Source organism: Abrus precatorius, unplaced genomic scaffold (assembly GCF_003935025.1).
Source record: "Abrus precatorius isolate BTA unplaced genomic scaffold, Abrus_2018 Scaffold10, whole genome shotgun sequence".
Lineage (NCBI taxonomy): Eukaryota > Viridiplantae > Streptophyta > Magnoliopsida > Fabales > Fabaceae > Abrus > Abrus precatorius.
In genome coordinates, this window is record NW_020874292.1 from 28,904,789 (window position 1) to 28,919,311 (window position 14,523).

The 14,523-nt window shown below is 29.2% G+C and overlaps 1 protein-coding gene across 8 annotated transcripts; it reads right to left on the minus strand.

The window, feature by feature from the left end:
- Nucleotides 1-302: 302 nt before the first annotated feature.
- On the minus strand, nucleotides 303-9,676 carry LOC113870560 (tubulin-folding cofactor E). Of its 8 annotated transcripts, none has more exons than XM_027507091.1 (16): nucleotides 9,571-9,672; nucleotides 8,590-9,081; nucleotides 7,717-7,887; nucleotides 7,345-7,391; nucleotides 6,696-6,842; nucleotides 6,529-6,603; nucleotides 5,884-5,993; nucleotides 5,312-5,436; nucleotides 5,145-5,206; nucleotides 3,915-4,022; nucleotides 3,790-3,824; nucleotides 2,103-2,165; nucleotides 1,437-1,528; nucleotides 1,272-1,348; nucleotides 1,109-1,186; nucleotides 303-763 (listed from the first exon to the last, which is right to left on the minus strand). In XM_027507091.1, exons 2-16 carry the CDS (start codon nucleotides 8,897-8,899, stop codon nucleotides 662-664), a joined length of 1,602 nt encoding a protein of 533 aa, XP_027362892.1. In that variant the 5' UTR covers nucleotides 8,900-9,081; nucleotides 9,571-9,672; the 3' UTR covers nucleotides 303-661. The 8 variants fall into 8 exon arrangements, 6 of the variants coding, with proteins under 6 accessions (XP_027362892.1, XP_027362893.1, XP_027362894.1 ...); XM_027507092.1 differs by having other exon boundaries at nucleotides 339-763; nucleotides 8,590-8,927; nucleotides 9,571-9,676; XM_027507093.1 differs by having other exon boundaries at nucleotides 342-763; nucleotides 8,590-8,899; nucleotides 9,571-9,666.
- Nucleotides 9,677-14,523: the final 4,847 nt, after the last annotated feature.

The window sequence follows — 14,523 nt, forward strand, 5'->3', positions numbered from 1 at the left end:
AAATTAATAAAATTAAATTTAAGTAATTTGAAAAAAATTATTGTTTAAGATGCTTTATAAAATTTTCATTTTGTTTTACTACATTACATCATTCATCATTTCTATTATTTTCTGGTTTTATTTTTATTTTTGTAAGGAGTGTCTACCAAATAAGAAAGCAATTTGTTTAAGAAAGGTAAGAACTGAAAAAAAAATTGTAAAATTCAAAATAATGAATAGCTTTAGAATTTTAAAAAATATATATAAAAAATGTTAACACACATATTGCAAAGATAAGGCGAATATAATGAGATTTTTTTAGGACTCTATATAGACGTGGATAAAATGTAACCCCTTTGGTTAAATAGGAATGTTCTATTGATCGGATATATGTCACCAATTTTATGGTCATTTTCCAAATAATACGACTCGAGCACAAGAGCCAAATGTGTTTGCAATTGCATAAAAAGAACAAGAGATCAGACCATCCAATTAAGCAATGCATCAAAACCCCTAAAATGAACTTCCACTGAAGCCGAACAAGACCTTGTGACCAACTCAACAGGTGTAACACATACAAGTATATTCATTTTAAAGTCATTTCCCAAGTGTAATTGCAGCTAGTCAGAACAGGATGAAGTCTTCAGCACGAGAGAAGCTCTATACAAAATTTCTGACATTTTTATGAACTTTCTTCGTCTACCAGGATAATTGAATCATTGCCAATTCCAAGGTCCATAAGAGATGAGGTGTCATTGTCAAGCAGCAGGGGCAATGGAGAACCCTGTAAACTCAAAGACTTGAACTAAATCAAGAAACAATATTCTTGGGAAATTTAGCAAAAATGATATTTATTTACTCCAGCATAGCTCCTTTATCTTACAAAATTTCTTAAGAAGGAAATAAACAACTATGACTAATTTGCCATGTTACAGTTCTCCGTCCTCTCTCCCTTATTTTCACAACTTCTGTTTTTCCAGGATATCAATTTGAAAAATTTTCCATCAATCAGGGTAGATTAAAATGAATTTTTAAGATTTTCTTGAGGTTGCTACTTTCCATTTAGGAAAATTAGAATCAAGGCAATCATGATAATAAATAGTGTATTTTATTCTGAAGAGAAACAAACCTCTTCTTGAAGAAATAATTGTAGCTTCATGGACTTCAGCTTAAAAAAGCTTTCACAGAGAAATTTCAGCTTGCCCACCTGAGAAAAACAAGGTAATCAGAGGGGCTGTTTTTAAGTCTTGACAGACAGAACATTGTATTATAGAGTAGTATTGATGTTCAACTGTAGTTGTTGCTGGCAGCTTCTTTGTTAAAGGTGGCTTCTCACCCATGGATGCTCCAACACAATTCAGAGTAATAGCTGCAATATTCTATATATCAAGTTAATAAAGCTATTACAAGTTTAGAAAAAGCAGTTGATGCACAAATTTAACATCCATCGTCCATACACAATAATCCTGAGCTGATTGTTTGTGGGCCAGTAGCTCCAATTGAAGGTCTTTCATCCTCAATTCCATAAATATTCTTAAGCTCGTAAAACCTGTAATTAAATTCACAAAACTTTTTCTATGTGAGATAGAAATTAATAACATTAATTTGAACCCAAGTCTTTAGTAACAGAACTCTTTTAACGTTTTCTCTGCAAAAATTTAGCTCAAAAAAATAAAAGTGAACCATTTAATTTAGCATTGTAAAGCAGGAATGATAAAGAGAATCGAGAAAAGAAATGAGAGATATGGATAGTATTTGATTTTTGCCTAGTAAAAGTCTATATAATGACACTATTCAATATCATATGGATAATATTTGATTTTTGCCAAATAAAAGCTGAAGTAAATTCAGTGAAAAAAACCTAGGTTTCCTTCTTCCTCTGTTCAAAACTCCTACTGACCGAATTCCCAGTCAAACTTTTTCACTAGACTCAACATCTTTAACCCAATTCCAAAATCCAAACAGCCTGAACCATTATTATGTAATTGCTCCCTTAATCCTATCAGAACCGAGCGTTAGTGATTTCTTAGAGTTTTCATCCAGCTTTATATGGCCATCAAACCCATACCAAAGACTAATGCTAGAGCAAAGGTTCCAGAAACTATTCACAAGCACGAATTTACCTCGGATGCTGTTTGATTTCTTCAGGACTAGCATGCAACCTTGAGATCACAAGCCGAACATATCTGCATAAGAATTGTATATTAAATATATGAATAAAAAGATGGCATAGCTTCATACTAGAAGGAAAAAACTAATTAGATCTAAATCTTTAACTGAACTCTCAACCCAAAGGTAAGCATGGTTTAAAAACTCATACATCTCACATATAGAGATTGATAGAATAATGATCAGTCCTTAAAGAGGAATCTAACCACAAAAGTATTACTTCATAATAGTGAATGCTAGAAACAGCATATATTATTTTTCACACAACAATCCCTGATTTAAGATTTTTTTGTATGGCCAGATGAATCAAACATCTGTTTGTGGCAGACCAAGGGAGAACTTGGCTTCAAAGACTTTCTAGGTAGCTGTTTTCAGCCTAGGCAGCATCCTGATTGATATAGGAAACCGCGACTTGATCATAGCAAGGTTCGGGAAGCTGCAATTTATCTTTAACAAGTCTGACACAACTTGCAGGAGTAGGTTTGATCAATTTTCTATCTCATTCCATCATATACTCATGGTTTTGATTTGGTATTTTGAATTTGTATTGTCTGGTGCACATTTTTCGTCCCTAGGAGGCTCAAATTGCTAGGGTTTTAATAAGAAACTTGGCAGAACCATACCATAAAAACTAGTTCCTGTAGTTGGAGAGCTCCAAGCACTATAAACCTCACACAAGAATCCCATACTTCAAATGTGGAACTCAAATCTCTTACTTTGCAATTGAATCCTAATTCCCCACCACACTCTGCAACCCTGGCACTCACACAGGCTGGCCATGCAATCCCCCATGCCACTTGTTTGTAGCTAATAGCCATGGTGAAAAACCCTAATATCAATTGATAAAAACCTTGAAAGAACTACAGCAAAGCTAGCCACTGTAGTTGGAGAGCCCAAGGCATTATAAACCCCACACTAAAATCTCATACTTCCAACACGTGACTCAAGTCTCATACCTTACAATTGAATCCTAATAGGTTCTATACTAGCATGGCTGCTCATTTGAGACATGGCCAGGAAAGAAAGCATGCGAATTGAGATATGTTTTGGGAAGGAGACACCCTAAAAAATGGGGTTGATGATGGTCTCTAAAAACCATTCCTCTCTATAAGGATAATTGATCAAAAGTTAATGAACATTAGCAATTAGATTCCATGGAAGAGAATTATCTAACAGTACATGGCATATGACCAGCATTGACAAGGAGAGGTATCCCAATAATGACCTGCTATCCAATTAGCATATAGAAACTTTTGCATCCACTGCTAAAAAGGTCATTCATCCCAAAGACCTAATGGAATGACAAGGAAAGGGATAGAAATATGGACTTTTATTGAATTGCAGGGTGACAAACAAGCCAGGTCTCGAATGAATTATTTAGTTCAAGTAAGCATAAACCAAATATCAAAACTGAATGATCAGAGAACATAGGAGCAATACAGAAGTTCAAATAATCTCTGCAAACATATAGTACCTGGAGAAATTGAACATTCATAAGATTAAATCAAGGATAACACTAATAAAAAGACTAATAAAATGCATGACAAACAATACACAACAATCGATGGTTGTAAAGGATGCTTCAGACTTTCAGTTGCGCCAAAAGAGTATACAGAGCACAGAATTTCGAGAAAAACACACCTAATCTCAGAATCCTTCCTTTCACGAGGAGTAACCTGACAGGTAAAGTAGATATGAATACATTATATTTGGTAAAAAAGTATATATAACAAGTAAATAAGATGCAGAGATATCTTCCATCATACCTCACTTCCATTTAATGTCAGAATTTTTGCCAAACGAGCAATCAAAACAAATCTTGGAACTCCACCTCCTCTAGAATCAGTTATTGGGTTTGCAGAAAGCCTGATATCCTTCATTGTTATCGAAGATAAATATTAGAATAGAAGCTACAATCTGTAAAAATCTGCTCTACCAAAATAAACCAGTGAAAAAGAAATACAAAGGGGAAAAAATGAGAAGCAAAAGGAAGAGTAGATGGTGATAAGGAAAGAAGAGGTTTAGTGATATTAGGACCTGAGAACTGTTAGCTAGTAAGAATACTTGTGTTTGGGCAGTTAAAGTGTTAAGAGGTGAAGAATTATTTAGGAACAAAGTATTAGCTCTGTCATAGGAGGGGGAAACCCTTGGAAGAATAATTCTTTCCTTTGTTCTTTGTAATACAATCACTTATAACAAAATCCTTCTTTACTTAATTTCTTCTCTGTTTTCTCACTCGTCTTATTGAAATATCATGTCATGAACCAACTATAAAGCTTAAGTTGTTAGGTGAAGACATGTGAAATGTTTTATATCACATCTCTGACACACCCCTCACACAAGAGCTCTTTGGACTTGAAGCCTGGACAATGCATAGGCCCACCTACATTGTACTGATATGCAACTTTTTATTAGAAGAATGGGGGTGACAAAGATCGAAACTCTTAACCACTTAGTTATATTACATGAACTAACTCTAAACCTAGCTTGTGCAGAGGCTCTGATACCATATCATGAACTGTCCGGAACTTAAATTGTTAGGTGAATACAGGTGAATGGTTTTATAGTACATATCTAATGTCATATTCTGTTTCTGGATTCCTAACACAACCATCCGTAACAGTCTTTTTTTCCTTATTGGCATGGCACATGACCACCTTTAAAGACTCGGCTCTAAGTTCAATCTCGAAACAGCAAGATATGTTGGGTAAAAATGATAAATTATGAATTCCGGTGAGAGTAGTTACTGTAGAATAAACACCTAAAAATTTTGCATGAAGCAGGAAAGGTAATGGCTCAATCAAATGAAAGGTGAATATGGAATACATTAGCACCGCATTCCCATCGTACCATTTTCAAATGGATTATTTCATATAACAGGCCACTGCCTAGACTAATTATTCCAGATACAGCAAAGCATCCATGCCATGCAAAATCAAGAATTTAAATAAAATATGTAAACATAATCAATCAACACTCCACAGTATAAATCTTACCACCAAGTTAGGAAAGAAGTTTAATGAGTCAACAGAGGCAAGATCACCAATGTTGTTATTACCTGAACAATGAGTTGAAAGACTTAACATCAGCTGGAATCCACAATCCATAATTCATTGCAAAATGACAAAAATCATCCTTATGAAGTGGACAAGTATTACATTACCCAATAGAAGGCAGCGCAAATTTTGAAAGGGTTTATAGCACATAACTTCTGATTCATGCTGCCCAGCATTTTCAGGATAAAAGAGAGAATTCAAACAATTCTTATTTAAATAAAGCTGCTCCAAACTGAAACAAAATATACCAAGTGCAAATAAATTGAATCAGCAGACTGTCAGACGTAAAAAACATAAACTGCCCAAAAGCAGAGGTACTGTTCTTGGGAAGAAAAACAGAAATGAGATAGGACCTTGATACTTGTGGCTAGTTCTAAGACACACTCCGTGCTTCCAGTGATACAGATATCACCTATGACTTTAACCACATGGCAATTTTTTTAATTATACAATTTTACTATATGCTAACCATTCATAATAAGTAGATAACTGAAATGATTCATGGTTAACTAAAGTATTGAGTGGTTGGATCAAGTCATAAGTTGTAATTTTAGGTGTGGTCAACATGGAAGCAGATTTTATTATTAAAGTGAGACGCAGTTTAAAGTTAAGATTGAATCAGTCAGCACTGGAGTCAGGACAATATTATAGAACTAGACAAAATATTCTCTTTACCAACCATTTTAGCTGAGAAAGCTTCATGATTTCATTCCAATCAGCTATACAATTATCTTCCAAATTCAACAGCTGCAAAAAATCAAATCCCTGAACCATGGAAGATGACCCGGGCTGAACAAAAAACAAAATAAGATGACTTAAAAATGATAGTAATTTATTTTATAAAGTTGATCAGAAGTTGCAAAGGAACATAAAATTAAACATGAATGAGAACCTAAGTAAAGATGGAATTCTCTCCATCCTAAAAAAATAAAATTAGCACACTTAGCTATCCCATTATATATTTTAATATCAAAACAGAAATAGCATGCAGATCCAAGTGGCCAATCAGCCAGATAAGAGAAAACACAAGTTAGTGCAACAGCTGTCATAAAGGCTGAGAAGTGAGAAATACTGAAGAGTGAAGACTATATCCACAATGCTATTCTCTGAAAATGTTAAGCTTCCATTCTAATACCATCACTTGAGGAAATGTAGTGGTGTGGTGAATTAAAGGGGGGCAAGGGGGAAGGCTAGTCGTTCAGATCCCCCAAATTGACCATCATAAATTCAGGCTCTAGGGAACTTAACAGATTTGCACCAGTTTCCAATGTTATTAAACTGCTCACTAAGTTAGCCAAACAAGCTACTTTGTGGGATAACATACCAGTATTCTGCTTATATTGTTTCCCATTACATGTAGCTCTTCAATTGCTGTTAAGGATTGTTTAAGAAGTTCAACCTGCCCATTTAAAAAGGAAATATTTAGCAATTCCTATTTAAGATTAGGGAAAATTTAACCAAGATGAATTGAGAAAAGATAGAGAAGATAACCTGGTCCCAATCTACACCAGTATTATTCAGAACCAGAACATGGATGCTTTTCAGTAATGGAAGCTCAGATTTATATGGTGACATTAAGTTGTTAGATAAGTTTAGAGTCCTCAGAGCAGGTAACTGTTCACAAATTGTGCCAACATCCTGCAAAGAGATTAATCGAAAAGCTGAGTAAATAGCAATTACCCTCAATCAATCACTTCTTAAATAGTGGACCATAAAAAATAAGTATAAGGAGGTTTTGTGCATGAAAATAGTGTGTCTGTGTTTACTTCCCTTTAATAAAGCATGTATTGATTAATAAAGTGTGGTATTGTAAGAAAGCCTAGTATTAGCTTTCATGACTTTTGTAGAAGCAGAGAGGCTAAATTTTAGTGGCAATGTGCAATCTATGTTAATATTTGGATAGAGCAGAACTCTCATATCTTTAAGGAGGTTTGTTTGGTACATCACTTGACTAGGGATAAGATTATGTGGCTGGTATCTATTTGATGCAAAGTCCATGGCCTCTCTTATAGGGTTTCCCTAACATGCAAATTGTTAAAATTCCATGTAGCACTTGCATGGCATGTTGAACATAAGCAGACACAGTGCTGTAGCAGCAGCCAGGATTGAACACTAGATGTAACTTGGTTGCAAAACATACCTTCCACTCTGAAAGCAAGTTCCCAGTCAGATCAAGTTCTTTTATATCTATTAGCAAAAAAAAAAAAAAGACAGTATGGTTTCAGTGCATAGACGATGAAGATAACAAAATCAACACAATTACAAAGGAAACAGTTACCTATATTCAATTTGTTTACAAAATTGAAGCGGATATCAAAGAGACAAACTTTCCAATTATTTCAGGTAGAAGCAACTTAACCAAAAAAAAAAAAAAACTTCAGGTGAAAGCAACTAATTCACTGATACCACAATTCCATTGCAAAAGAAAAAGAAATCACTGATATTACTAGGTTGATATTTCATTCATCTTGATATTAGCAAAGAAGTGGGATCGTTCTGGAATCAAGCTTACTTGGCACTGTAGTACTAATGTGAGATGGAATTCCAGGGGAACTAATGCCCATATATGACAATGATGGATTGGTTAACTCCTCAAACCGACTTAACTTAGCATGAATTTTATCTTTACCCAAAAGTTGAACAGATACTCGATGGTCACTTGTTGAAAGGACATACATTTCATCTGCACAAACAAAAGAGTAAAAATCACATGCTATATTTTCCAGGTTTTGTCAGTGTAATGCATATAAAAACCAACGCACAGAGATTAGAATGTAAAAAAGTTGAATAGAACACTGAATACCTTCATAATTCCAAAAAACTGAAAACATTACTGACAGTGACAGAACATTGGTCTCAAGGCTTTCATATCAAATCAATTTCAAACGGTCTGGAAATAGAAAAATAATCGGCAGGAGGAGTATGCAGTTCAAAATTCAAAATGAAAAATTTCGAATTGTGCATTTCTTATTGGATTTTCTCTACCAATATTGTCTCTCTACTTTGCATAATTCCCCCGTAATTTTATTTTATTTGGGGGTCCTCATTTAAATATGGATCCCTTTCGATTTTACTCAAATTTCATCATTTCTTTGCCAATTCATACAGAAGCGGTTGGATTTTGCACATATTCAAGACACGTTACTAAAACAACCTTCTCCACCCAAAACCCAACAAAGAATGAAAAACAACTGTAATAATAGATAAGTAAAACTAAAAGGGTTAGCAATAATAAATCAACTACAGTGAAGATGACTTCTTTTCTTTCATCCCAAAAATTAATATGAAATCATTTTCACTCTCATAGTATTGTTTATGCCATATTACTCCATGGACCCAAAATGCAAATCTTTTAACTACAAGTGAATTTAAGCCAGAGATATACCTTCTTCATCTTTAGTAGACTCACTTTTATATCTGCTTTCAAGAGCTTCCAGCAATGAAATCCCTTGGTTCAGATTCTGGGGACGAACAAATGACCCTGATCTTTCAGACTTTGCATGAAAGTACCGGACACCATTGATGGAACCATCATGTTTTCCTTCTCCATTATCCCAGTCAACTCCAACCCATGAGTCAAGATAGCCTTCTACAGGCCCCACATACTTGACTGTACCAATTCTCTTGGAATCACCAGATCCATGTACTCGTTGGCCCACGCAAAATTCATGTCTTGGCTTTGTGGATTCCTGCATCTTTTGTTATAACTGGCTGAGTGTTCCTCTTGCGAAAACCGTATAAGGTATTAATTTCAAACGCAGTTCAACAAATCACATGATACATCATCCACACAACAAATTAGCGCACAAGCTCATTCAATATGCCTTCAAGTAGACCTAGCAAGAAGATGACACCACTTTCCTTCATGACATAAAATCTACAAAAAGATCAAAGTTTCATCACAACTTCACTAGAACACAAAACCACAGACAAAGTATCAATGTTATGTGTTGGGATATTCAAGCCAGCATTCAAGCAAAATACCTACTGTATATCTTCTAATGAAATCATCATGTATAATCTACGGATTGTATTTATTTGCATGCCCAAATTGGACCAGAGAATATAAAATCAATTTGCTGTTAGCTCAATAAAGAACTCGGAAAAAAAAATAGCAGCTTCCAATTGTCTTATAAGATCTTCATAATTTGATGCATATCCATTAACTAGAGACACTTCCCAACATGGAAACAACGTCCTTCCAGTTAAGACATATAAGAAGATCAATACCAATATTTGATAATTTCAACCCGGAATTAAATTCATTGTTCTAGTCGGAAAACCAAGAGAAAATAATTAAAATCAAAATTACCATAAAAGAATAACTGAGTGACCAAGTAGAAAGAAGAGAAATATAAAGGCAAACCTCAAACTCAAATGCGTGTGCGTTTTGTTCCCTCCAAAGGAGAGAGCTATGACACAAGATCCGTGCAGCGTAGGTGCTGCAGTCTGAACTATGGAGAAGCCTGAGTAAGAGTATAGTCCATTTTTTACAATAAATAAAATTAATATTCTCATCTTATAAAAAATTCGTAACTTTTATTTATTTATTTTATTTTTGTCTAATTCTTTTGATGATAAATTCTTGTTTTTCTTTATTGTTTTTAAATAAAATTATATTTAAAAATTGATATTTAAAAATATTCAAAAATATAATATTATATTATTATGTACATTAACTATGTATTGTATCACGTGAGTCAAGTGAAAAGTAGATAACAAACCACACAAAATATATTAAATGGAGATAAAATATTTTACAAAGTATATTTAAAAATAAATAATCAAATAAAAAATTACAAGTTTTAAATTAGTATGGATTTATTTAATTTATAATAAATAAATAAATATGAGTAATGGTGCTGAATTATAATAAGAACTTGTTAGCTTTTCTATTTGAATTTTAAATAAATATTTAAAAAATTTCAAGGTAGGTAACTAATTTTTTTAGTCATAAACTTGGTTAAAATTATATCAATATAAACCTTTTCTACAACCATAATTTATTTTATTTTGTAAGTTATTAGATTTTTCACACTTACTAATAGTGTTTTCTGGATGTGTGTACAAACATCAAGATAGTTATAGAATTTTCTTAATTAATTTCTGATATGTATGTTTGGTATATACATAAACAATAAGTAAAAAAAATGTTTAGGCTTATACCTGTTCCTTCCTACAGTTAAAAAGATGTTCCCGAATTAAGCTTTTTAAATCTTTTTTTACTTTCTCTGTCATATCACAATTAATCTAGTTTAATCTATTAAATCATTTATAATTAGTTTTTCAATCTTTTGCCCCTTTTCTCGGGCTAACTCAAGGCATTGACCACTAAGACCTATGCCTAAGGCTCTATTTTATGGGAGCTACACACATAAGTGCAGAGAAAATTATAAATTTTAATTTTAAAAGATAACTTACACGTAGAAATTTAAAAAACCCACTTGAAATGTTAAATTTTATAAAAATGATAAATTCTTGTTCAAAGTATATTATTAATTATCCTTGTTGTTTTTACTTCAATTGAAAGAAATTAAAAATTAAATTAACAAAAATCTTATTTACATTTAAATATGCCTAAAAATTTATAGCAAAACAAATTTGTCTGAAAAACATTGAATCATTATTCTATTAATTCAAAATGATTTAATTTTAAAACTTCATTATACAAATTTAATAACTATTTTACATTGCAAAAAGTAAGAAAGATAAATTTTTAATTGTTTTCTAAAAATATTTGTTCTATGTTATTAAAGTTTCTATTATATATTTCGGTTAGAGTTGACTCTATTTAATTTATCTATTTGGCGTAAGTATAGTAATTCCTTTTTTTTTGTTTCTAAAGATTTATTCAAAGGTGACGCTGGCATCTACTCAAATCTTGGGGACATGATAAATGAAATCTTCAAATTATTCAAATTTAAACACCATAAAAAATTAACTGATTTATTTTTTCAACTAGTTTTCGACTTATGTTTCTTTTCTAAAATAAATGTTTAAGAAAGATATGTATTTTCTTATCAATTAAAAAATGAAAACGAGTGCAATTAATTTTGAATCACATGGTTTATATGATTTAAAAAAAAAAGCAATTCAAACTTTAATCTTAATTTTTTAAAAAATTACACCATCTTTTTATTTATTGTTTTTAAAAAATTATTTTAGAAGATTAATATGTATTCTATATGTCTTAATATTAAATATTTTGTGTGTGACCCTAAGATGGTAAAAGTTGTCATTAAAAGATCTCTTTATAATAATTATTAAGAGATTTTTTCAAGTTAAAATAATTAAAGTGCTATGTTTATTTTTCTAAAAAAAGTAGAATTTTCTAAAATAAATAAAAATATATAATTCAAATATAATTATCAAACAAATTAAGTGTAATTTATCTGAAAAATAATGAAGTATAAATAAAAATAATAATAACATTATCAATATTTTTTATAAGAAATAAACAAATATTTTTTAAGTGAAACATAGTCACAACCACGTAGCTTTTTCTTAGCAACTTTTTTTTTTACTTAGCCACCTTTGAAAATTTAGTAAAGACTAAAAAGATTTTATGCATTTTCTTCGTCTTTCACCGCTCAAGGTTAATATGCATTAGATCTGTTTAAATTTTTAAAGTTATGCATAACTTTTAATTTTAAATTTATATAAAATAAAATAAAAGCATCACAAGTGTTTTGAAGTTAAGAGTTTAAATAATAATTAAAAAAAAAAAAAAAACTACACTTCTCCAACGAAACCCACTGCATACAAATGCACTTTAATTTTTGCTAAATGAAGGCTGCTCTTTACTCCACACATATGTATCTATAGCTCTGTATATGATCGGTGTAGAGGTTATTTGGTTTTGCTCTATTGGAAAGAATAAGAAATTAAGATACAATTTATTCTCAAATTTTTAAAAAAAAGTAGGTTAGCAATTTTTAAATGAAATGTATAAAGAAAAAAAAAAGCTTATAAGTATGTAGTTTTAAAAATATTGTATCATTTAATTGTAAGATTTTGTTATAAGTATGTTTATTAAAATTTAAAAAGTATAAAAAAATCTAACATATTTACATAGTGCACATAATGTATGTGTTGCAAAATTTTCAAGAATAACAACAATAATGTAAAATATATTTATATATTAATTTTTTATCTAAGTTAATATTTGAAAACAAATTTAATATATGAATTATAATTATTACCATTGTTATTATTATTATTATTATTAGGTGAATTTATTTGTTAGAGTACACTTGCTTTCTTCTATTTTTTTTTTTTTTTGTTCTTTTTAAAAACTAAACATGTATATAAAAATTGTTAAAATTACAGAAAATTGAATTTTAACGTGAAAATAAAAACTTATAATATTAACATAAATTTATATTTAAGTAAAGTTGACGTCAAATTAAACACATTATAAAATAAAAAATAAGTTTATTAAAATTAATTATAATAAACTAATTTCATAATTTTTATAACATGACTACATAATATTGAGTTCTTCATTATTTTGGAAGATATATAAGAGAAAGAACTGACTCTGTTAAATCAAAATAATTTTTAAAATAAATTTTTTAATATTTTAATAAATAATTTGTCTTCTTTTAAAATAAAAATAATAATGATTATTATTTGAGTTAAATAAATATTTTTAAAATTAAAATAAATTTACACAGATGATTTGATGTAATTGTTCTTTAGACGGATACTACATAATGTTAATATCTTCTTTGTATATAAATAACTACTAAACTCATTTTTTATTTTAAAAAATATATTAATTTAAAATTTTTTTAAGGTTTTCTTTTAATTGTATTATTTATTTTTTCTAACTGTTAATTATTATTATTTTAATTAGTTAGTTAGATTAGAACTAACTAAATTAGTTAGTTAGACTATTTTTGAACTCATATATATATGCTTGTTTTTTCTCATTAGTAATATCAATGAATCATTATATTATTTCTGTTTTTTTTGTATTTCTTGTTTTCTCTAACTTTCTAATAAGAAGAAACTTCTTTCTGACGAAGTAAAAGCGAGAAAAAAAAGTAAAAGACTAGTTATACTAGTAAGACATGCACAAAAGAATATGAAATCATAAATGACACAAATGTTTCTTAAGATTGTTGAATAAGCTATTCATCAATGCTCGGGTCATATTCTAGTAGATAAACTTTCTTCTATTGTCCACCGAAAAAAAGAATACAAAAAGATTGATAGACTACTTAAGATATATTGTTGAAGATTCATTAAAGACTTAAAAGAGTTTTAACATTTTCTTAAAATAAATTTGGTAACAATTTTTCTAATTATTTTAAAAAAATTTGTACGTATAAAAAATATTTTTCTTAAACACATTTTTCTGTATTGTTACGATTGATTGTGACAAAGATTTAATAATATGTGTTAATTTTTTTTAACTAATATTTTTAAAGTATTTATTAGTTAGACACCAAGTACAAAATTAATGGAGCATAATTTAAGAAGTTAATAATATATTTTTTTAAATTTTTAACACTTTTGTAATATTTTTCTATTTTTTTTATTTAGTAAAGAATGAAGAAACATTACATTTTTTTATATTTTTAAATATTAAATATTTTTTTTAATTTTATAGTTTGTTTATAAAATGGTTAAAGATTAATAAGAAGACACAATGTTCTTAATTTTTTTTTTGAATATTCTTATAATATAACTTTATTAATTTTTCATTTTATCTTTTCATATTTTTAAAATATTATATATTTTGGAAAATAGTATTTTTTAATGAATATGCACTCATGAAATTAAGTTGAATTAAGTTAAAAAAATTATTTAAAAAAAGTTATAGATAATTTATAAAAAAAATACAAATTTTATAATTTTATAATTTATTTTAATAAAATTTTTAAGTTAAAATTATTAAAAATGTTAGTTTTAACTTATTTATTTAAGAATATTATTAAATTTACAGTATAAATGAATTTAAATATATTACTGATATATTTTTATATTATCAATTAATTAAATATAAATTTTAAATTAATGATTAAAAATCAATAATTTTTGCAGTAATACATTATCTGTTATTAAATAACAGTATATGATTAACAATTAAAATTGAGTTATTTATTTATTTATTTTTAACTTTAAACTTTAATATGAGAGATAAATAACTAAAAATAGTAAATTTCTTTATTATAAAATATATACTATAATTTTAATAGAATTAATGTGTATTTTTTACTAAAATTAAAGATAAATGATTAATAATAAATAAAAAATTATTATATTTTTATAATTTTAATGTATATATATTTATTTATTTAACCTGACCTCT

Coding starts and splice junctions, on each gene's coding strand:
- LOC113870560 (XM_027507091.1), bottom strand. CDS start 8,899: ATGCAGGAATCCACAAAGCCAAGACATGAATTTTGCGTGGGCCAACGA. Junction 6,604..6,695: donor CTGGTGTAGATTGGGACCAG/GTTATCTTCTCT, acceptor TTAAATGGGCAG/GTTGAACTTCTTAAACAATC. Junction 5,994..6,528: donor ACAATATAAGCAGAATACTG/GTATGTTATCCC, acceptor TTTTTTGTTCAG/CCCGGGTCATCTTCCATGGT.